The 24,359-nt window shown below is 41.6% G+C and overlaps 2 protein-coding genes across 2 annotated transcripts in view; one reads left to right on the top strand and one right to left on the bottom strand.

Annotated features, from left to right (window-relative positions):
* TBCD (tubulin folding cofactor D) overlaps positions 1–24,359 on the bottom strand; it is a 114,801-nt gene that overhangs the window by 61,879 nt on the left and 28,563 nt on the right. The window contains exon 15 of the mRNA XM_015645612.3: positions 5,178–5,334. Within this exon, the coding sequence (XP_015501098.1) occupies positions 5,178–5,334 (157 nt within the window). The remainder of the gene's footprint in view (positions 1–5,177; positions 5,335–24,359) is intronic.
* Positions 16,462–24,326, top strand: ZNF750 (zinc finger protein 750). The gene is made up of 3 exons (XM_015645613.2): positions 16,462–16,664; positions 21,112–22,744; positions 23,160–24,326. Exons 2-3 carry the CDS (start codon positions 21,321–21,323, stop codon positions 23,866–23,868), a joined length of 2,133 nt encoding a protein of 710 aa, XP_015501099.1. The 5' UTR covers positions 16,462–16,664; positions 21,112–21,320; the 3' UTR covers positions 23,869–24,326.

Raw genomic sequence — 24,359 nt, 5'->3', positions numbered from 1 at the left:
AAGGGAAGGGAAGGGAAGGGAAGGGAAGGGAAGGGAAGGGAAGGGAAGGGAAGGGAAGTCTGTGATACCCCTGCAGGAGGTCACTTTACCCAAGTGCCTTCAGCACCCAGCTCTCCTCTGCAGGTACATAACAGCAGAAAGCCATTCTCCATATTTCATCACAGTACAAGACATAGCTCAAAGCAATGCTTCAGATTTCCCCAGTTCTGCAGGACAAGCCTGCCCTGGAGCAAGCTCCATCATCCCTCCTGAGCCACACCTGCCTGCTCCCCCCTCCCAAAGGGAGGCAGCACCCCAGGGAAGCCAAGGCTGCCCGCCCTCGTGCCCTGCACCCACAGCGTGTGCCCGTGCTCTGCTGCACGGAGACAGCTCCCAGATCCCAACAGCTCCCAGATCCCAACAGCTCCCAGATCCCAGCAGGTCCCAGATCCCAACAGCTCCCAGATCCCAGCAGCTCCCAGATCCCAGCAGCTCCCAGATCCCAACAGCTCCCAGATCCCAACAGCTCCCAGATCCCAACAGCTCCCAGCAGGTCCCAGATCCCAGCAGCTCCCAGATCCCAACAGCTCCCAGATCCCAACAGCTCCCAGATCCCAACAGCTCCCAGCTCCTGCCCCCCCTCACCAGCCTCAACAGGCAAAGGAACCTGCACCCTGTACAGCTCCACACAGTTCAGGTAGCCAGCAACCATTTAATCACTCTAATTGTATTACAGAGTGCAAGTATGTTTTCCTTTTTATTTTCTGTTTAGGTTTTAAACAAAACAGTTCAGCTCCCTACTGTGCACCTGCCACTTCACAGACAGCAACTTCCACACCCAAGGGGGCAGGAATCAAATTACCTGCATTTCCAAGTCATTAAATTCTGTTTCACTTTCCTCATAGGTAAGCTTAAAAAGAGAGGCTGCATGTAGAGACTGGGAGAGAAACAAAGTTCAGTCAAGTGCTTTTATAATGATATGCTTGAACAGCAACTTCAGTGTCTGCATCTCAAAAAAGAGCAACATGGTCCTGCAAAAGAAGTGAAGTTTCATCTACATTGCCAGGAATTTTATTTTTGTGGTCTTGTAGTTTGAATAGATGAGGCAAGGTTTTAGAAACCAGTTTAACTAGACTTTAACAAACCATTAAGCAGATGTGAGCAAGTGTATCTTGTTGAAATACGGATTGGGAAAAAAAACTGGCATGGAAAAATACAAGCAAGGGCTATTAGAAATACTCCTGGGCACGTATTTCCAGTAAGTCTTCTCTATCTTTTTTCTGCCTTTTTATTTTTTCTTAAAAGAGTGGCAAGGTCAGGAAGGAGAAGGGCTGATCTATGATCTACAGCAATCTAAGTTTGCAACTTCAATATTCTGCTAATTTCATCACTGAAGAGAACATTCATCAAAAAAACAGGGAAGAATCAGCTGACAGTGAATACGGAGAGCAGATCTATTTTAAAGCACTGCCAGAAATTTTACTAAAAAAAACAAACCTGTCTTCATGCAGTTTAAAGTGATTTTTCACTGGTCCAAAGTCAATTTTTTATGTTCCTTGACTGCTGAAAACACAATGTCTTTCAATTACATAATGATATAAGAAAAGGAAAAAAGAATCCCCTGTAAATCACCCTGTGCTTTACTCTGTTACTGCTGTTAAGGGGACCTAGGGCAGGACCCAGTTTATGTATTTGGGTACCTAAGTGGGTCCCATGTGCTTCCAGCAGCTGAACACTGAGTGCAGGATAAACCTTGTGCAATTCCCAGCACTAAGCACAGCCAGCAGTTCAGGACTGCAATCACTCATCACAGTTTTGGAAGGTGTTTACTATTTTTCTCTAACAGTGTGTATTCTTATCCAGGCAGATGTTTTTGCTGTGTAATTCAGCTCACAATGGACATTATGCACTTTGTTTCAAGATGCTGAGTGCTGCATTTTTTTAAGGGTAGCAACAATTTGCTTGTGGCTAGAAGTATGACTCTTCTTTAAGTAAAACAGTGACACACCTAAGGCTAGATTTAAAAAAAAGCCGTGTGTAATTATCGGCTTGCTGACACAATAGGTGAAACTGTGTGTCATACTTTATTTGATTTTTTTTTTTCACCATTTCTCTTTGGAGTGGCAATTCTACCTTTGAGAGCTGATTTAGAAAAGGAATGGCCACTATAACGACGAAGATTTTTAAGTAAAGCCTTGTGTAGCATTAATAATTGCTAAAATACCTTGCAGCTTTGCTGGAAAATGAAGATATTACAAACCACAACACCTTACAGCTGTTCATTAGCAATTTTCAGCTTTCACTTCGTGTTTCTCTTCATCCCACCAATTTATTCCCAACAACTGAAGTTGTCATAGCACAGCCAGAGCACTCATTGGTTTTACTACCTCAGGCAGAGGGATCTCAAATATTGTCATTTGACACTTTCCTGAAAAGAAAATAATTTGATTGCAGAAGAGGCTGGAAGCTGAAGGACACAAACTTCTTCAGAAACACAACCTCCTGGTGTAAACATCTGTTCCAGAGGTCCCACCAATAGCTTTGTGACCATAAAACTAAATACCACAAACACTGAAAAATCACAAGGGTAAACCTGCACCAAGCCTGTGGAGACCAACACTGCAGAATGGCAGGGGGAAAGGGATAAAATATGAAATATATTGCTCAAAGCATCATGAGCAGAAGAAAAGTTCTGATAAACAGAACAGATCAGAATTCTGATAAAGGGAAGGCTTGAACATTCACCATTGGGTTTTCTTAAGTTTCCACAAGCAACAACCTTATCCAACCTTAAAAGAAACCGTAAAAGAAACTGAGTTTTGCAACTCAAAGGACAGAAGCAGAGGTTTTCTTTTCATCAAGCTGCTGACCAATCTAGAAAAATCACCAGATTTGAAGCAGACTTCAGGATGAGTCTGGCCATACCAAGACTGAAGATTTTCTGGGAGTGAGAACATAAATGTAACTCTGCAGAGCTGCTACCACCCTGCCAGAGCCATTTGTTACCACTCTGGTCACGGGTGACAGCATGTCCTCACTGCTACCATTAGTGCTGGTCAGATTAAAAACAAGAATACAAAACTGTACTCATGGCATTATTTCACTGTGCAAGTACATCTTCAGGTACCCTCAATTAAGAATTTCATGCTACATATAATTTACCATGAACTCAGCTAGAAGTGAGTTAAATATGACCCTTCAAAATAAAATATCTTATTAATAACTTAATGTGGCAAATGTCACTGTTGCTAGCATGCCAAAGTGAAGCAGGGCTATCCTGGAGCTCCACATTCTCTTTCCAGAAGTTATCCCAAAACAGTGGATGGAATCACATCCTAGCACAGCTCAGAGTTACCAGGATCCCCTCCTTTACAATCTATGCCAGTGTAGATGAGCCATCATCAAAGCACCATGAAGCACTTAATGAGAGAAACAAGGCAAAAATGTCCCAGCATTTCTTGTCTGCTCTCTGTGGAAAAAATGGAAGTAAAATGGTGCTTGGGTGTAAGAAGTTGAAAGCAGGTTCTTAGACAGGAAGGTTTTATGAGCAAGTACCACAGGACAGACACTTTATGAGTGATCTTGCATTGAAGGAAAAGCACTAAAGAGTGAAACTAAAGGGGTGAAAAACAGTAGAGACCAGCCAGGACACAGGGGCAAAAAATAAAAATGGATTAATCTACAGATTGTCTCACAGAACTTTTAAAACTGTTTTCAAAGAAGAAACAATCATGTATTCTTTGGGAACCTGCTGAGCTCTGTAGGTAGCTCTGTGTTGGCAAAGAAGGCTTTTTGGATGAGATTGAAATAGTTCTGTCAATAATCTAGAAGCAAAGAAGTCCCTAAAAATTAAAGCAGATGTCCAGAACCACAGGTCAGCGTATAGTCCAAACTTCTTTCTATTGTTTTGAAAAAGAAAATACTGAATGATCACTGATCAAAACACTTCTGATGGAGACAAAGCTGCCTGAGCTGCTGCTGTCAATGGATGTACTAAAAGTGTGCCAAGAAACTGTTAGAAGCCACCTGTGTGTGTTTGCAGTGCAAGTCACCTGTTAAGAAACCTCAAAATGTCAGCCAGTGTGTGACCAACAAAAAGACCAAACAGTAAAGAGAGAATCCCACAGCCAAGGAGGAGGGAGAACAAGAGACAAAAGAAAAAAGGTAAAACCAGTTTGTATCTGCAAAAATATCAACAGTATTAAGTGAAAAGTTGCAGCAACTTCTAGTCCACCATTGCAGTAGCACAGATTTGGAAATCTCTTGAAGATTTTACTTTTGAAAGTCTTTTGAAACCAAAACCAAGGACAGAAAAAGAACTACACCAGGCACTTCCATTCATTGCTAAGTGAGATCCTGGACTTTTCTCTGCTCTATAAAACCACAAGGTATCAAAAAAGGAAAAAATCTCTCATGTATTTGTTAACTTCAACTCAAAAATCTTCTTAGTAATAATAAAACCCCCACTAATCAAAAGTGCTGTGTTACTAAGAATTCAGTATTGCTACATAAGGTTCTTACCCCTTTCAGAAACTGGAAGTGGTTTTATTTTTTTATTCAAAATAATCTTTGAATTGGAACACTTCAAAAGGAAAATTTTAATTTGTGTAGAAGTAGAGCTGTGATGCACTTTATTCTTTTAACCTGCTCAATTTGCAAGCTGTAAGCTGGTCAATAAAAATATGCTTTATTCTTTGCACAAAACCTATCTGACAAAGTCCCAGGAATCTTGGCTTGTTAGGAACAAGACACACCTGAAAAAATAAGAAACATCCTCTTCCTAAAGTTTTCTCCTAATATTTCCAGCTCTTTATGATTCCATAAAGCAACTCCTCCATTTTAGAAGGGTTTGTTATTTCTACCTCTACTGAACTAAGGTTCCAAATCTTCTCAAACTCCCTGAGTTGATATCACTGAGCTCCCCACAGAGAAAGTAGATCAAAAGATGACACCCTGCCAAAACCTCCACCGATTTCTCTTATCCTTCCAGTGAGTTTCTCTGGATTTTCCTTTGAAAAACAGGTGAACAGAGGGAAATGAAGTCACCACACCTGATGAGGAAATACTGAGATATGTTTATGTCACTGCCATCCCACTCATACGCAATTCTTATTTCTGAGCATACGTGTTAGCAGACACCCTAAGTTTTAACAGATTTAAAAAGTGACCTGTATGAGTTTCCCAGTGCCACAGCTCACCTTGAGATGTGGTTGATGAAGGGGATGAGCTCAGCAGGTTCATAGGCACGAGCGAAGGCCCAGCACACGTAACACGCCGCGTCCCTGACGTTGGAGCCCACGCTGCACGCCCCCCTCTTCTCATCGTACGTCAGCGCCTTCAGCATCACAGGAACCACTGTTACAGCAAAAACAATCCACAAAAAACAGCATTAGGACCTTCAAGACCATCTTGTTCCACCCCCTGACATGGCAGGGACATCTTCCACCATCCCAGGCTGCTCCAAGCCCCATCCAACCTGGCCTTGGGCACTGCCAGGGATCCAGGGGCAGCCCCAGCTGCTCTGGGCACCTGTGCCAGGCCTGCACACACTCACTGGGAAGAATTTCTTCCTGATATCTGACCTAAACCCACTCTCTGCCAGTTTAAATCCATTCCCCCATGTCCAGTCACTACGTGTAGGAGTCAGTAACATTTTTCTACAGAGCTTGCAAAACCTGTAAGGATAATTCTTTAAACACCGTTCTAGAAACACATTGCCACAGTTCAAGAAATATCAATGCAGGGCTCCCCAGAGGGCCTTCATTTGGTATCTGCACATCCAGATAGCAAATCTGAATACATCTCTCTCTCTAGATGACACAACTTTATTAAATGACTAATGTCTGCAGAAACAACAACTTCTGAAAAAAAAAAAAGAAACAATTTCTCTCTCATTTTTCTTCTTCATATCAAATTTATTAAATGCATCTTTTTTTCTTAGAAAATACTTGTCACAAGGTGATCCCATTAACAAGAAATGGGATCACTGAGCTGTATTTCATTAGCAATCTGTGCCTGGATATCCTTGAGTGGGTACAATCACAAAACAATTAAAACTTCCATGTGCTGTTCATCACTGTGTACTGCTGCTTTTAACAAAAAGATAGATACCATGACTGGAGAAGTCAAGTGTTAAAAGGCTGTTTAAATTCATTTCTAGCTGCTAAAGAAAATCAAGCAGTAGATATAGGGATGGGTGAGATTTGGCTAATAGGAGGGAGAAAGTGCAATTCCCATTCTGGAACAACGACACAGCAGAGATGGATGGATTGTTGGACATTTCCCAGTTCCTAAAGAAACTGCAATGAAAGTATTTAAAAATGCTGCCTAGCTTGTTTTGAAAATTGCTGCATCAACTGATGAGAAAAATGGAATTTGCTGGTTCTACAGGAACACTCAAGCAGGTGCCAAAGGCAATTTTGTAAAGCTGTAGCACGTTTCCCTCAGCACAAGTGACCACTCCAGCTCCTTCCGACAGCTGTGAGCACATTCCCACCGCTGTGCAGGGAAGGAAAAGGGGAAAGGAGGCCCCTCCAGCAGCTCCTCACATTTCCATTGTCTCTGTGAAAGAAAAAATGTATTTTTGCACTTTAATATCCCAAATGCTGGGCACAGCACCCAACTGTTTGTCAGGGCCAGTGGTGATGCTGCAAGGTCTGTTGGCAGCTGGAGCTCTCACCCCTCCCTGGGCCCTTTTCCTACATCTCACAGCACTGCTCTGTGCACTGCAAAGTCTGGGGACAGGAAAGGAATGAAACAACAGCGGGCTCTGGGGAGCTGGGACCAACAGGGGAAACAAGGTGAAGTGTGCAGCACTGGTAATTAGAAACACAACAAAGGAAATACTCATCTAGGGGGCATCTGGTAAAGTTTTGTGCTATCACTGGTTGAATATTTACTGGTGAGCCATATAGGAAATGCTGAATAAAAACTGCTCTTGACACAAGTGTGTGTGTGTTCAAAAAAGCAGGTCCAGCATTGCATTCCTTGTTGGGTTTTCAAGAGTTATAAAAACCCAAAAAAACACTACCCAAAATTCCAGGCTTAACTTCATTTCTTGCTGTGGAGTTCCTCAAACACCATGTCAAATCTTAACCTAAAATCACTTTACCCAAAAAAATCACAGATTTAAAAATCCAAAAACTTTAGAAAAAAAGTCTTCCAGAAGAAACTTAGTTAATTTGGTAGGGAGGAGACAAAATTCTTTGATTTTTGAAAATCTGAACATGCCTTTTTTATTGAAAAGTAGGAGGCTGGAAGATGCAGCAAGGAGATCTGAACTGCTCCTTAACTTTACAGGTTTAATTTTAGAAGTTTAACTTTCATTTTACAATTTCCATTTCTTCAAAGATATCTACCCTTTTTTTAAAAAAAAGTGTTCCACCAAAACCAGAGGTTAAATAGTGCCCACTGTCAAGCTGATTATATTAAAACAAAATCCACCTGTGCAGGTCTGTGAATGCTCAAGAAAACAGAGTCACCTTTACCTGTAGCCTGAAGGTATCAATAAGCACCTGCTTCACCCCACCCTGCCATGCCCAAGAGCGTCACTGCAGTTGCAGCACAGCCTTGTGCTCAAGCCTTGGAAAATAAAGAAACAACTTCTGGCATTACAAACAGCAGGGTTGGGTTGGTTTTTTTTCTCCTCATGCTGGAGACAGGTTGCAGCGATGTTCTGCTTTTTAAACAGATTTTACACAGGTGGATGCTCAGCGTAGGTGAGAGACAATAAAAGTCTGGTGAAGGAGCTTGTGGGAGACACTGGATACTGAAAGGTTCTATTCTATATATTTAAATGAAAGATCCTTTACATTAGTCCTTTAGAAACATACTTTACACCAACTTCAACTATAACCTGTGCCATCCACAGCCCTCTGTCACTTTAACTCCACATAGTAATATTTTTTTTTAATTTAGTGCAGTGTTTATCATATAAAATATACAAATACAGCAGTCAAACAAACAACTAAAACCTGTTCCTCAGCCCTAGGCCTTGTCTCCATAAGAAAACTGCAAAAGGTCAAGTCAACCTTGTTTAATTTAATACAGATTTCCATTGGATCTGGAGTTAAGTAAGAATTGTCTGAATTTAGTTTCAAACTAAAATGTGCAACTTAAAACAGATTAAGTCACTGTTATCTTAGAAAAGCATTATGTTTTTATAGGGACTGTTTAGGCAGAGAAGCTGTTTCAATACATAAAAAATATATTGCAAATCCTTCTATTTTTAAATCATATAAGAAAAAGTACTACAAAGTGGATGTTTGCTCTTCCTGAATGATGCATTGTGCACAATATCATGGCAGGAGAAGCTACAAACCTACAATAATGAATGATGAAGCTTAAACTTATTTTCAACACAAAGAATAACAATTTTATTCTTCAATTTTTCTTCAGTGAAAACCAACTCAGTGCAGAAGTGAAGGTTCAGCCTCTTTGTGAGCCTCAGGCTTTAAAGAAGTGATGCAGACATCTGCAGTGTGTTGTTTCCTAAAAACACAACTCTGCCTCCCTGGTGTACAGAAAATCAAGTTTGAGGCCACTCACTTTTCCATGGCCTCTGGAAAGAGGAGCTCCTAACTGGAACTTGATTAGGGCTCTTGTACTAATATTTATTGGACCAACACAGATGCAAACACCAGAAAGTTCAGGTTAGGCCCATTACCAGAACTAAGGACTTGTTCAAAATTCTTCCAAACATCTCTGAATTGTTCTCATTTTCTATATATTGTTGACTCCAGAATCTGCTCTTTCATCGAGAGGACAAAGCCTCCAGTGGGGATCAGAAGATGCACGTGTTGTTTTGGCTGTGGAAAGTTCTCTGTGTTCCTGTGAGATGCTCCAACATCACATCCCCAAGGGCAAGTACCTAAAAACCGCCCACAGGTGACCTCTCCTCTGCCATTCCTGCCCCCAGGGCTGACCTCGTTAGGAGTTTGCCAGGGAAGGAGGAAGAGCAGCACGGCTCCTGCAGGCCCAGGAGGGATGTGAGGAGCGAGCAGCTGAAGTCTCTGGAGCTCCTGTAACCTCCTGGTCGCCCCCAGCCCACAGAGGGGTGGGCAGAGGCTCCTCCACATGGCCCAGCAGCCCCAGGACTGCCAAGGGCTGCTCTGGCTGCCTGCAATCTGCCTTCCCTCTCTCACTACGTAATGAATTAAGAGAGTCTTTAATTACAAGGTCACGTGGTGGTTTTTCCATGGAGCTATCTCAGCCAGCCCACAGGACAGACCTGCTCTGGTGATGAATCATGGCAGGGCAGCAGAGGAGGTTGTTGTCTGCCTGGCTGCTGGGGGTGGAAAGCGTGGAATGCAAAGGCTGGCTGTCAGACTGAGAGAAGGGGGTGGTGGTTAAGCTGGATGTTGCCCTAAAGACTGTTTGATACCAGTCCTGGCTCTTAAATGCATTGTTTAGGAGCTGGACACTGGCTCTGGATGCCAGGTCCCTCTGTAGCCTTGCTGCAGCCCCGGTGCTGACAGGAGTGTGGGCTCTGGAGCGTGGCCAGGGGCCAAGCAGGAAGCAGACAGATCTGGGTTCCAGCCAGTCCATCCCAACATCCTTACGTAACACAGCCCTAAGAGCTCAAAGGCCCCTGGCTTGCACTCAGAGCAGCAGCTGACCCAGGATGGTTCTGAAACACAGAGCACTCCATGGTTTGGGGACTCTCCTACCTGAGGCCAGACCAGAGAGCTTCACACAGGTGTACAGCTGACAGAGCTCTGCCTCTGACTGAGCCACCAGCACACTGCAGCTAAAGACATGAAGGAACAGGCTTGTGGAGAAATCCTACTGAACAAATGAATGGCTTATTCTAAAGGAGTATAAAAATTCTGTAAACTCATAACACTGCATGTCAGAAAAGAAATATCACCCAAGAAAGCCCAGCCTTAAGGCTAAAGTTGTGCAATACCAAGATAAACCCCATGGTGAAAAAGCCAGAAGCAATTCATTGTCATTTATTCCCTGCTCAGTGTTTACCCTGTCTCCCAGTGGTGCTGGGGGAGGGACCTTTCCCGCTGCAGCTCCAGACACAGCATTTCTTCCTGCTCATACCTGCTGGCTAGTGAAAAAAAAATAAATCTGTACTATTTATAATGCTTCCTTGCTAATTTGAAAACTATTACGGTGACATAGGCATTATAACTTTTTAAAAGGCTCTTTTCAAGACCGTGCATCACTTTTAAAGTTCACCTGCGTGTTAGAGAGAAGGAATTCCTCCATAACCAGCCTTTCAGGTTTGGGTGTTCTCAATTTTCTAAAGAGTCCACCTAAGACAGGTAGATCTTTTTCTTTTTTTTTTTTCTTTTTTTTCAGTTCTTCCTGTATCTTTGATGAAAAGCACCTGGAATTTTGCCAAAAGCCTCACAATTAACCACCACTACAGAACAGACCAGCACAGTGCAGAAGCCTGACTTCTTGATGCATCATCCCTCTCCTCCAACCTCTGGCTGCTGCAAATCCCTCATCAACAACTTACTCTGGAATATGAAAACACAGAAGGTAATCCTTAAAAATACATAATGTAAACAAGTTTAAGAAGCTGCATAATACATTTCCATAAGACTATTCAAATCCTGGTCTCAGTTAAACCTCCTTCTGAAATGCACTGGAAAGCAGTACTGGGCTCACTTTTGTTTTGTTTTTCATGAATGGCACCAGGAGATTGGACTAGCAAAAATGCCCCTTTTGTCCACTGTGTGTAGAATTTTTCTATACAAAGGAGACTTTGGGGTTTTTTTATAAGTAAGTTATAAGTAATTATCAGTAATTTCCTATACTCTCAGATAAAAAGACAAAATAGGCAGGAATCCAATCTTTTTTCCATAACAGCACATGATCAAGCCTTCCCTGTACCAGGAACAGACAACTAGGTACTGCCCCAGAGCCATATCCATTCTAACCAAGTTAATAAAAAAATTAACAGTAGAAAATCAACAAGGTATTTGTAGCAGAAGCTGAGGGAAATTTAAAATCACTGATACAGCAGTCACACGTACACAGATACTCCTTCAAAGCTGCATCATCTGCTGTTGAGACTGGCTGAGCATATTTGAAACCCTCTGACAGCACCAGAGACTTCATTTCATACAAACTTTTCACCAAAAATACATATGACAATGGGATATCTTTAAAACAGAGATCAAACATCAATTGACAGAAGCAGTGTTTCCTATTTAAACTAAGAGCTTACCATCCAGCAGAAATAATTCACAAATATGTCCCTAAGCCAGGATCTACCAGGATATTGGTAGAATTATGTGTGACCTCTCAGAAAATTTAAAAAGTATCATGATTTTGTCATGGAATCCCATGATATTGTAACCTGCTAAGTCCCCTCTCAAATGTGTCCCAGGTCCCTCACTAACAGACCTTCAACACTCCCTTATTTCCTTACAGTTTTTTCATTCTCCTTTTATTCTGAAAGTAACTAATGAACAGAAGCAGTTAAGGCTGGTTCTGCACATTTTTCTTTATTACTACTTTTCATTTATTCTGACATTAAAAAAAATCAAATTCCAGATTCACATCAGTTGTGCCCACCCACCAGTACCAGACTGCTGAATCTTCCATTATCCCTGGATCCCATCAGCATTATTTCCTTCTGTTCAAATGTTGTTTTCATTGTTGTCACAGTTTAAAAAGGAGCAAGGGATTGTTGGACTATCCCAGTCTATTCCCCATCAATGGGTGGGTTAAGGATATTTAAGAAAGCAGGAAGCTTACAAGTAACATCTTCCTGGCTGGAATCCTCCCAAAATAAGCACAAATTCACTGCAAGCATAACCACAGGGCTCTTCCAATCTGCCTTCCCTGGCTTCCTTTTCTTACTCTCCAGTGATGCAAATATTTCCAACCTGAACTTTACACATAGGTGATTTTATAGCAGAAACAGGATCACATAATGCAAAGTGAGCATTATTTTCTGATGAAACACTAATACAGATTATATTTGAGAGATTGTCCCTGGCTTTCAGCACATGCAGCTGGGACTACTCAGAGCTCAGCAAGTCCTTGAGAGTGACACCAGAACATTCTTCAGCTCACCACCAAGACGTTAAGAACGCCCAGGAAGGTTCATGTTCCTCTACATGACACACCTTATTAGCTAGAAAGTTTATACTGTGCTGTCATCAAGAGAAATTTTAATAACGTCCTTTCACAAGCAAACCAGAAATTCAAGTAAACTAGGATTCTCTTGTTTGTTTAGTATTTATCCCCACCCAATTAAATAAAAAAAAACCCTATAAATAATAGTCTGAAGCCTACAAAACCACAAATACAGCACAAAACAAAAGCTGTGAAATCATACTGAAACCACACTGAAATGGAAGCTTTTGGTTCTAGCATACACATAAGAGTAAGGAATATTTCATTTTGGTGTGCTGCAAGTACAAATGTAGAATCACACACAAATCCATCATCAGATCATGAGATTTTAGTTAACTCTGGGCTACTTTACTAAAAAAGTTTCTCCAATGTGCAAATTAAGCTGCATGATCCCTTCTAATAACAACAGAAATTTTACAGCTGAATAGTGACATGTAACCTTGAATGCAAAACCAAAACAACCAAGCTGCAACTCATGAACTGCAGCATCAGTGTTTTTCAGTGAAATAAAATAAAACATCACTTGTACTTGCTGGTTTATATTCCCCATTTAAAAAAAATATTGAAACAATAAACAACATACATTAATCATATAAATATTTATAAAATTTGGCATGTTTCAGAAAATAACTGAAAGCTATTAAGTATTTTCAGTCTGAGAGAATTTGTTCTATGCCTCCCTGCTCTGTGGTGAGAGAGGCATGGCAGCAGCTCCACACCAGGTATGGCTCAAAGAAAAGTGAGTTTATATACCTTGGAACTGCACATGGCACAATCCTGGTCCTGCTGCTGGATTCTGTTAGAAACACTATCATATCAGAATATGTGGTGTAAGTTTTGAAACTAAAGCAGAAAAAATATTTACTGTGAAAATCACTTTTAGAATCCACTTGGAAAGAGAATTGTAACCAGAGAGTCAAGGAGAAGCTGAAGGTGCATTTTGCATCCCTGTGAGAATGACTGACAGGGAAAAAAGTCACCATTAAAAACCCTCCCTTATAAACAGCTCATCCCTTTGCTTACAGTCCCAATTCCTGCTGTTTCCCACTTCCCCCAAGATGTTGCACTGCCTAAGGGCGAGGATGGGAACCCAAAGAAAGATCATCCTAGCTCCAGACCAAACAGCACAGGCCACAATGAATATCTAAAAATGGGATCTGCAGCTGCTATTAACTGCTGAGCTTTCATTCTTTTCCCATACAAGTAATTTGCTCCAGTAACCCTGAACAAGTGGCTCCCCAACACCAGCACAGTAATCTGCCCAGACGTATCTCCGGAGTCAGGGACTGGATTGTTATGAAAAACAAAGGCACATTTCAAAGGTGTTATTCCAAAAGCATTAAGACTAATAACTATTCATATGGGATAGAAAAAAATAATTATGAGAATATTGTACGAGAATCACGTCATGTTTCGGGGCACGGTGTGAGTTACAGCAATTCATATTCACATCCATTTGCCCCCTTCTGGGAATGGTGTGGAACAACCCAGCCCAAACTTGCTGATGCTGAGAGCCAGATCCTTCAATAACTTTAGTTCAAGTGATCCCAGAAAGAAAAAAGGACTTTCTTAGCTCAAAGCCACACATCCAGACACAGCTAAGGTGGCACAGGTGAACATTGCAGTTCTGAGGCGGTTCCTGTATGTGGGAAGCTTCACCAGCTCCGTGTCCACCAGTATCCACATTTACCTGGGATCATGCTGCTCTCCTGGAATAACTAATGAGCTCACAGACTGGTAAGGAACCTCTGCAAAGACTTGGAAAAGTTATTGGTGATGGAAAACCAGTGGCCATCCCCTGGGAGCAGCACTGGAGTCCTGAGGGCAGCCAGCACAGCCAGTCCTGGCACCAGAGCAGAAGGGCAAGAACTCTGATTAATGTGGAGGTGAAAAGTGACTGGAACAACACCTGGCACACACTGATGCATCCAGGGAAGGGAATTCTGAGGGGGAAAACAGAAACGAGATGAGAAGTGTATCCAGATCAGGGCAAGTTTACCCCATTTAGATCCAGAGTTTCTGCAACTCACATTTTGTTTTTGGTTTAGTGCTAAAGCTGAGCCAAAAAATTCATCTAAAAGCACATACAAGGAAGTTTGTAACATTTAGAGAATGACCAAATTATTCTACAGTAATTAAATCCATGAAATTCAACCACAGCTAGACAACACTTACTTAATACTGAATTTTAAAAAGAACCTATAATAAAGAAGTATATTCTACACCAAACAAGATAAAAACCCAAAGCTTCAGCCCCACAGAGATAAAAAAATAATCACATTTTTTAAAAAAGGCAACTTGGCAGAAACATATCAATAAATCCAAATTTTACTATGTCAGTCCTGGTGCTTTTAATTAATTTGACCTTTGCTCAGGTAAATGTAGAAGGTGCTACCAACAAGGGACTGGGGTCACTGACAGGACACTCAGGATGTGATAGAGGGAGATAAAAATAAGTATGGAAACAACATCACTGCAATCAGGATTTAGTATTTCAACAAGTCTGCATAAAAACCAGGAGTTCTCATGGCCCTGTTCTGGGGTCCAGCAATGCATTTTCTCCCACAGTTCTGGATTTTTAATATCATCCAAAGCCCAAGCAAAGGAGAATTTGCATGAGCTGTTCTTTTTCTTCCAGTTCTACTTGGCTTGCAGCTGATTGCACTGAGCTGACTGATAACAGCAGCTTCCAGGAAGCAGCTGAGTTTAAAACATTTCCTGTGGGTCAATGCAATGGGACATCACATCTCCCCTCCAAATACCAGGCCAGGAAATGGGGAGAAGGAGTGAAAATAAAATCAAAGTTCCAGTTCTGACTATCTGTTATCCCAGCTGTCAGCTCTGCTGAGGGAGTCCAACACCTTCCTCCAAATGCCACAAATTTAAATTTTTTTCTAGAGACATTTCTGAATACAGACACTGGAAAATCTTTGTCCCTTTTTCCCTTAGAAATTTCTAATACATAAATTTTTATTCAAAATATTTTACAATTAAATGGAAGAATTTATCTCAACCCAGAGGATTTACGAACAACTAGAGAGTAATGTGACAGTAAAATTACACCTTTTATACTGCTACACTGCATTATAGAAACATAATAAGAAAAAAATAATTAAGGGGAAAAATAAAACATAACACAAAGGACACTCTTCTGCCTTAAAATTAGTGATTTCTCAGAATTTGAATTTTTTTTCCAAAAAGTTACACCAGCCCAGCAAGAGGAAGCATGGTGACCTCCATACCCACATAGTGAAGTAGATGTCTGTAAATAATTCCAACAAACCAAAGGCAACACCTTTAAAATTATTTTTAAGACACTGCCTGAAAGACTGATTTTCAAACAATTTTTATCCACTTTCTAAACAGGTTTTGTAGTGACAACTTCCTTAATAATTTTCATTCCAAAAACTCTTACTTTTGCCAACTATAAAATCCATCATACATTTGAAAGTTTCGATAATCTGCAGCTGTCTTATCTACACAGCAGTGGACAAAACAAGAAGATTGTCATGTTCAGTTTTGAACACAAGTTTTATCATCTCTGTAACACTGGAATTAGTCAAAAGCCCCTTTGCTTATGCATTAACAGGAGTAGCTTTGTGTAGTGGTTTAGGAAAGAGCTACAAGTATGAAAATATTTTCCTTCTGCCAGTCTGTGTGTGAGAGGAAATCATTTCACTGAACAGCTCAGCCATGGCACCAGGTGACTGGCACATGCACCAAGAAATTTGTCATTTACGAACTCTAATAAAAAACACAACTAAAAGCCAGTCCCAACACTTATCAGTGGGTGAGCAGTTGACTTTCCCATTTCACTGCTGGATTTCACAGGTCCTGAGCAAACACAGAGCCATGTCAATCAATCCTTCCTGCAGTGACTCCTTTCCCTTTCCAGGACCTGTACATTTGGCTGTCGATTATAGACAAGCTTTGGCAGGTTCCTGTGGCAAGCAAGCTTGGAGTTAGTTCAGTCCCGCCTTCAGAAAGGAGACTCATGAAGGACAAAAATTTAAATAAAAATGAAGAGGGGGAGGAAAAAAAAGAAAAAAAAGCAAAAAAAAAAAAAAGCAAGAATATTAAAGCTACAAAGGCATTCAATAAAAAAGCCAGTCTCTAATAAATGAACAAAATTATTCTTTAAGCTGTGCTACCCCCTGCATACAGCCAGTTCTGTTGCCCACGAGTCACTCGTACAAAACTTAAATATCCTGAGCGTTAACTAAGCCACTTGTGACCCCACACTGCAGAGTGCCTGCCAGAGGAGCAGCCACCAGAGCTGAGAGCAAAACTTGGTTGTTGGAGGGCACGGAGCTCTCTTCCTCTCTTCGATAGCCGAGATGCTGAGGTAATGCTCAATAAGAGCGGTGGACGCAAACAAATGAATCGTAGCTGCAGGCTGGAGTAATATCAGGTGCATCTCTACACCCCGAGGGCTCAACTCCTACACGCTCAGGTCCCTCCCCTGGAACAGCCTCCTGCAGTTTCACTCAGGGCTCAGGCAGAGAACAGGTACTGCTCTCCCAGCAGTGACAGCTCCAGCTCAGCGCCCGCCCGGCAGCTCTCGGACACCCCAGTGCCCGGTGAGTACCTTGCTTTAGAGCATTTCTTGAAATGAAACCTGCTCAGATTAAGGGATAAATGAAAGAGCTGCTCAGTTCCCAGCTGTCCCAGCAGCCAGGGTTACTCCAGCAGGTGCACTCACGGCACCAGTCTCAGCTTTCAACAGAAAGTTTCAACAGGAGAGGGGAATATTTCAGTCTGAGAGAAAACCTGACTCTTGCTAGTTTTTACATTAATTAACTCTGGCTGGTGCAAAGGGTTTTCAGCACCTTTTATTTATTTTATTTTTTATTCAGGGAGTTAATATATAGAAGTATAACAAAAAGATGTATTGCTTAAAATTGCTGTGTTTGCTCTGCCAGCTCTGCTTCCTAGACTCGTGTCAGGTTCATCTGAAAAGCTTGTATGAAAATAATGTGCTCCAGCTTCGTGTTTTTAATTTTTCCAGCTTCTGGAAATTTAGCAGAAAATTGGATCATTTTCTATTTTCTAGTCAATTAAAGTGTATTAAGACATTGATTTATTAACTTGGTATGTAGAAAGATTTTTATTTCTTACCCACGCTGCCTAATCAAGTGGTTTAATCTCTGTTTCTGAGCTTCCTCTCGCACACTCGGGCGCACACGGACACACACACACAGCAGTTCCCGTGGGTCTATCCCTCACACACACACTGCCCTCCCAGCCCACCCTTCTCACCCCTGTTTCCTCCTAATTAACAAACTGTTGCATTAAAATTTATCTTTCAGTTTCAAGGACCTGGAAGTTTAGAAGGGAGGGGTGGTTAATCGCTGGAAAATCTCAGCTAGAATAAAACTCACAAATCTTGTTCTTGCAACACCCTGGGTAGGTGACAATGGCATGTCCTTGGGTTATGCAATAATGCCACATCACAATATTTTAATTATAGCATGTCCTTCAAAATGTTCCACCCCAGTGAGTCCTCCTGGTCAGAGAGATCCACATCACCAGAAGGAGCCTGCAATAATAATGGGGTGGGCATGAGCAGCTGTTACGTACTTTGCTGAAGCAGTGTCCTAAAAAGAAATGTAATTACTGTCCCTGCTTGTAATAAAAGACATTTTGAAATTTCCTCTTTGATCAACTGGGCATCTTAAACAATTTAAACTACTTAAAACCCTAAAAAAACAACCTGGCCAGATATATATGCACATATCTATGTGTGTGTATGAATACACATGTGCATATGTGTGTATACACTTATCCCCACGGACATTTTTTGTTTATATATTTACACACAATGTTCAACTACATTCCTGTTTTCTGAACCTGCCAATAGGTTAAAGGCAAGGAGGGAGCAACAACCTGCTTTTAAAAATAGAAGGAAGGAAACTTGGAGCACTCAGTGTCAGGCTGGAAAGGGCGACAGGTTCGAAAGCCATGAGGAGGTTACTAGTGACAAAAACAAACAACTAAGATAACCTCAAGTTTAATCAAGATTATCTGAATAACTTGTTTTCAGTAAAAATATAAGTAAATAACACTACTGCATTTCAAAACTAGAAAATTATAATAATATATAACCATCTGCATTTCTACAAGCAGGTCTACAGGAAATAAATTCACAACTAAAGAAACAGAGTTACATAAAAATTATCCTGCTATTGAAGATATTTTTTCCCCCTTTTTAAACAATATCAGAAGTGATGGCATTGAAGCTAAAGGAAAAAGCAATTACTTATTTTGATATTTTCTTTTCAATACTAAATTCTAACTTTGGCAGCACAAAACATACATTGTACACCTGTAACATTATTTATATAGGGACAGTTTTAATTGGTTACACCTATTTTAAACCATTAATGTCCTTTTTGACTGTGTGATCAAATAGTTTTAATGTTTTTTAATAATAAAATATGTCCCTCTGCCAGATACTCCTGTGTCTTAGAGACCAGAGCAGGAATTATCCTATTTGTCTAATTTTATAAATATTTTATTACTGGTATTTTTAAACCATAAGAAAGAAAGGGATTAAATAGTAAAAGAGAGAAAGAAAACATTCACCTGGATGGCACTGACCTAAGTTTAGGAAAGGTAAACACCCTTTAAAATGAGCTGCTCTCTGCACCTCACAAGACAGAGCAGCAGGTTCTGGAGCCATCAAAACAAACTAAATAGAAAGAAATAAAAAGCTGTTGGAATGCTCTCCTGCTGTACCCACGGCAGAGGAGCTCCAAGGCTTGAAATTTCTAACATGAAAACTGCAACAACGCATTTTATCTTGTTAAGAAATGATAGTTAATACTCTGTCCAACAGGAATAACTTGAATCAAAGTTAAATACCAAGTACAAAGTCAGAGGGGGGAGGACAGGACACACAGGAATTTTCATTATGAAGCAAAGGAAAGCTGGAAGAACAAGGAAATCTAATTACCATCCCTTTATTATAAATGCTGCACCTGAATGCAGATTCGGACGTTATCATAAATGCTTCACCTAAGAAAGCGATGGAGATTTGACAACAATATCTTTTTTTTTTCAAGAATAATTAGTACAAGCACTTCCAAGAAGATATAAAGAATAACAGGTACAAACTGACATGATCAAGTCCATTACAAACTTTCCAAGTTAGTTACACATCATTAGTTAAAAATAAGTGCAACAAGCTCACTTAAGGCAGAAGAAAGAGCCCAGTTCTCTATCTTGACCTCTCCTCCTATGTCTCAATCTTTCATTTACTTATTTTTTAATGTAAAAATGTTATATTTAATGTTTCAAACTATTTCTAGTTCTTGTTATTTAAAATATTTTAAAATACCATATGTGATTTTTTAAAAAATTATTGGACTGCCATTTCATACTCTAATGATGAGACTTTAACATGCTGATGCATTTTTCCTTGTTGCTCTTACAGTATCACTATCCAGCTCAAACAAGCTCATTAAAACCTGAAAAGCAAAAATCTACTTCTCTAGAAATTCCTTTTTCATTAATCTGAAGCACATTTAATCACTTGTTAATTTTAGGATAAAGCTTGATTATTTTTTTCTACCTGCAGAGCAGCTTTGCATTTTTAAGAGTGCCTTCACAATAACTATTTTAACAAAACTAATACTTCTTTGACATCAGAAACAACATTTAATGCAATTTGCTAGAATTACTATACCTGATGAGCCAAGCAGCAATTCTGTAGCTTTCCCTTCAGTTTTCATCATGTGTCGCCTGTCATTTTCTGTTAAATAATCTCTGATTTAAGAAATGTAAAACATCCCTACTTGAACTAAAATCTCACAGCACGTAATTACCAGCAATTCTTTTCATAAACTTAGTATTTTAATACTACTAATTCAAACTCCTATGTAAAAAGCTTTTTTTTTTTAAAAAAAAATGGAGCTATCTCGTCACCCTTCCAATTAGTATTCCTGTAGTTTCAGGTAACACAATAGATACAGTACGTGGTTTTGCAACAGTCATCATTTTGATAATGATGCTTGTAGTTCATGATGAAATCATCAGTTTTTAGATCTCTGCCATAACACATCCTATAAAATCATGAGAACTTGACTCCGAGAGTTTCTCACGCCTTCAGAATCAGTGAACATAATGGAACAAGCCGGTACAAGCCCTCCCGACTTATCTACCCAGCAAATCACTGGGCTGGATAAAGTATCCACAACCTTCGTTTTTCCAAAGAAAGGCAGATAGATCCTTCCCCTATAAATCAATTACTGTCAGACACTTTTCCCCCCTGAGTTAATACACCGGGGTGCCCGTGTTAACTACGTGCACTCTGCGAGGAGCGACACAGGAGGAGGATGGGAAATGTGTTTATCAGGCAGAGGATTCCATTAGTCAGACACTGCACTGCTCATTTCTCTTAATTGAATTAGGAAGAGGAAGAAAATCGGTGTGGTTTTATCCTTCGAGAGATTGGGCACTTTTGAGGTATCCATTGAGATTGGGCTGTTGGGAAACGCCACACCAGTGAAGAGAGGGGTTGGTCAGTCTCAGAAAGAGCCCAGTCAGCCGCCCAAGAGCGACCCATCCACCCCACCCTTGTGTCACCACAGCAGGAAATTCCCTCCTCGCTCTCCCGGACCGGCCCGACAGGCTCGCCCCACATCCAGCCCCTGCCGGGACCTGCCTCTTCCCATCCCACCCACTCCACTCCTCTCTCAACAGCTCCGCCTGGATTTCTACTTTCATCTTCTGAATGAATGTTCCTCCAGCTTTCAAAGAGAACTCCCCCGAGCAGGCAGCACAGGCAGGTGACAAGTGCTGCTGCTGGAAATTAGGCCACTTGTGTGACTGTGTTTGGGTGTGGGAGGATGCCAAAGGTCAATGCCCATCCAACTCCGGTCTGACATCCAGCTTTTTAATTCTGTGTTAAAAAACCCAACTAACACAACATATGCAATATGAGGGGGGAACGCTCTTAAGAGGAGGCACTACTTTGTGTTTAGTTCCAATGTTCCACTACAGCTCATTTTAAATTTTGTGTTTCAGTTCCTGCACTACCAGTGGCAAAAGCCTTGTTTTCCGGCACCCTCTTCCCTGAGACACCGTAGGAGCTGGCTGCTTCTCCTCAACTGGGAAGAAGGATTCTAGAAACCTGAAAAACCGGAAACATCACGAGGCTAAAACCGAGGGAAGCCAACCACAAGAAAGTTTTTATAAAGAACCATTACATTTAATTGTTTAAAGCAGAAAAAAAAATGAGTCTCCTCAAAGAACGTAAACCCAAGAAGCCTCATTACATCCCAAGACCACCGGGAAAGCCGTTCAAGTACAAGTGCTTCCAGTGCCCCTTCACCTGCAATGAGAAATCCCATCTCTTTAACCACATGAAGTATGGCCTCTGCAAAAACTCCATCACTTTGGTGTCCGAGCAGGATCGTGTCATCAAGTGTCCAAAGAGCAGTTCCCTGGAGCCCAAACAGATCAATCAGCTCGAATCCACCGTCAAACCAACTTCTTCTAAATCTGTCACAAACGGACTGTCAAGCCTCGATTCAAAGCCTCAATATCCTTTTACAAAAGAAGATGCCAAGGAAAACGTTGAGTTACAAAACCAGGCAACAAATGCAGCAATTCAAGGACAAAAACCCGCGATTCCGAAGGAATTAAGCCCTGCCAGCTCCGCAGCAGAAGGTGCCATCAGTGTGCAGCCCCTGATGGAGGGCATGGTGAGGCCCTCGGCCTTCGTTCCCGTTGGAGAACACCGAGACAGCAAAGGCCCAGAAATCACTGAGGCATCTGAAATTCTTTCCCTCTCTAGCAAAAGTTCTCCCTTTCACACCAAGTCTGCGTTTCACGCACCAGCTCACCCGTGGAAGGCAGGTTCTTTCCTCCCAGAATTTCCACACAAAGTTGCTCCCACGAAAGGCTTTGGTTCCATTTCACCTTACATGCAACCAATGATTCCTGATTACTCACCCCATTTCTATGAGCACCGGCTTGCTATCTACACACCTTACCTGCTCCCAGGTAACTCAGAGTGTGAAAGCTCTGCTCTCTCTGTCTATGGAACACAAGATCAAAGACACTTTCTTCCCCACCCTGGGCCACTTCCAAAACCCCTAAATCCATCAGCATACGAACACTATCGATTGTTCCAACAGTACCACTCCACTCCACCGATACCATATGGATTTTGTAGGCCAACAGATCCTCCATTTTACAGATTTTCACACGTAGCTGGTATTAACAGGGATCAAAACTCTCATCTGATGGAAGAAACTACCTTGCTGTACCCAGCTTCTTTAAGCCCTTCCCAACAGTACCCTCTAAGTTCACATAAAAAACAAGCAGATTATGAAAAAGAAATGACGTTATTGCATGCCAAAGGTAACCCTAAGGATGACCAAAATGAGAGAGAGAATGCCAAAATGAGCCCTCTCGCGGGAAGCGCGGCAACAGGCTCCCCCGGCAGACCCAGCCCCACCAACTTCACCCAGACAAGCCACACCTGTGAGGGACTGTTTGACCTCTCCAACAAGTCATCCTCCACATCCCTGGGCAAGTATGACCAAGCAGAAGAAAACTTCACGGCCTTCAGACCTGTGAGGAAAAGCACTGACCAACCATCTTCCCTTCAAGGTGCACAGGCACAGCAGGAAAGAGGGGATTCACCTAACAGGTAAAATAACACTTTGCAAATTCTTGTCAGGTTTAGCAGGGACACGTGAAGACAGATGGGCACATTTCATGCAGTGCCTGTTAAGATATATTTAAATTTACAGCAGTGAGTTAATATGTTCTGTACTAGCTGTGCAAAGCACAAAGGTGCTACAGTGAGCAGACCACTCATTCTCCTTAAATGTACCAGGAATTTCCACTGTGTTTGTCTACTTCCAATGTGTTTGAGTACTTTAGGGAATTGCTTCTATTACAGTGATGGGTATGGTGAAAGGGACTTGGGGGATTTAAAGGAGGAAGAACAGAATTGTTGCACTTCTAGCCTAGAAGTCTAGATTTTTTTCCTCTTCCTGTCCACTTCCTCAGCCCCAGTTTAAAAGAGATAGTGAATTCTCTTTTCTCCTTGTTTCTTTCAGCATCAATGTCACTGATGAAGACTCCCACACACAGACAGATGGCCAGAACAACACGGGCTCGCTGTCCAACACGGAGGAAGACCCGGGGATAGCTCCCCTCAATCTTTCAAAAAAGGCTGACACAAGCACAGGACCTGCTCATGAGCACATGTACAAAACCCCATCCAAAACAGACAGGCAGAGCTTCCTGGAAATGCAGGACATGCCCCTGAACCTCTCAGTAAAGGATTCCTGTAACACAGCCAACCTGAAAACGTCCTTCCACAGCCCATCCCACGACAACAGCGCCGCTGCCGCTTCTCCGAGCAGCGAGAAGGAGAGCTCCGGAGCAGAGCCATGCGGGCCCAAGAACCCCAGCGACAAATCCTTCGCGGCGCAGCGCGGCGAGGCTGCGGACTTGGGGCTCATGGAGACCTGTGATGAGCAGAAGCAGACAGCAGCCGTGGCTCTGTGCCAGCTGGCTGCCTACAGCCCCGGCACGGCCCGGCTGGACGGTGATGGGCACGGCGCGCAGGACGGCCACGCCGCGCTGGCGGAGACCACCGGTGCTGCTTCCGATGCTCAGGATACTCAGTGCAATCCAAAGGGGAAAGGACCAAAAAGGACAAACCAAAAAGAATCTGTGAAATCCCAGCAAGGCGCTAAGAGGGTCAGGCCCAATGACTGCAGCAGAGTCTTCACTTTAAGGAAGAGAACAAGAGTATCCTAATCCTCCTCATTCCAGGGAGTTTCTGGTTATCAGCATCATCATGAAATTTCTACAAACCCTCACTCGCTGGGCTTGGCCCAAGATACATCTCTCCATTGTAAATAATGTTCATAATTTTATATTAATATTTTTAAGTAATTGAACTTTGCCTTGTACAAGCTCAGGTTTTGATGAGTGAATTTTTACATTCATTACTAAAGCCAAAGTAAATTAGATGAATCTTCAAGGGGTTTTTGCAATTGTATGATGTAAAATAACTTTTACAACTTCTTTTCTTAAAAGATGTTTAAGCTCTAGAAACAATATTGCTCAATAACATACTGTCATAGTCTTTTTTCAGCCTTAACTTCATCTAATAGGGGGTTTTCTTGGTCTTTTTTTTTTTTTTCTTTGAAAACCTTTTTATGTCACTGTGCAGTAGTTTAAACAAGCTTAAGATTAAAACTGACTTTTTAGAATATTCTGTAAAAACTGCTCTGTGTATGGATGCA

This window comes from Parus major, chromosome 18 (assembly GCF_001522545.3).
Source record: "Parus major isolate Abel chromosome 18, Parus_major1.1, whole genome shotgun sequence".
Classification (NCBI taxonomy): Eukaryota; Metazoa; Chordata; class Aves; order Passeriformes; family Paridae; genus Parus; species Parus major.
The sequence above is the reverse complement of the archived record's forward strand: the minus strand, read 5'-3'. Positions and strand labels throughout refer to the sequence as shown.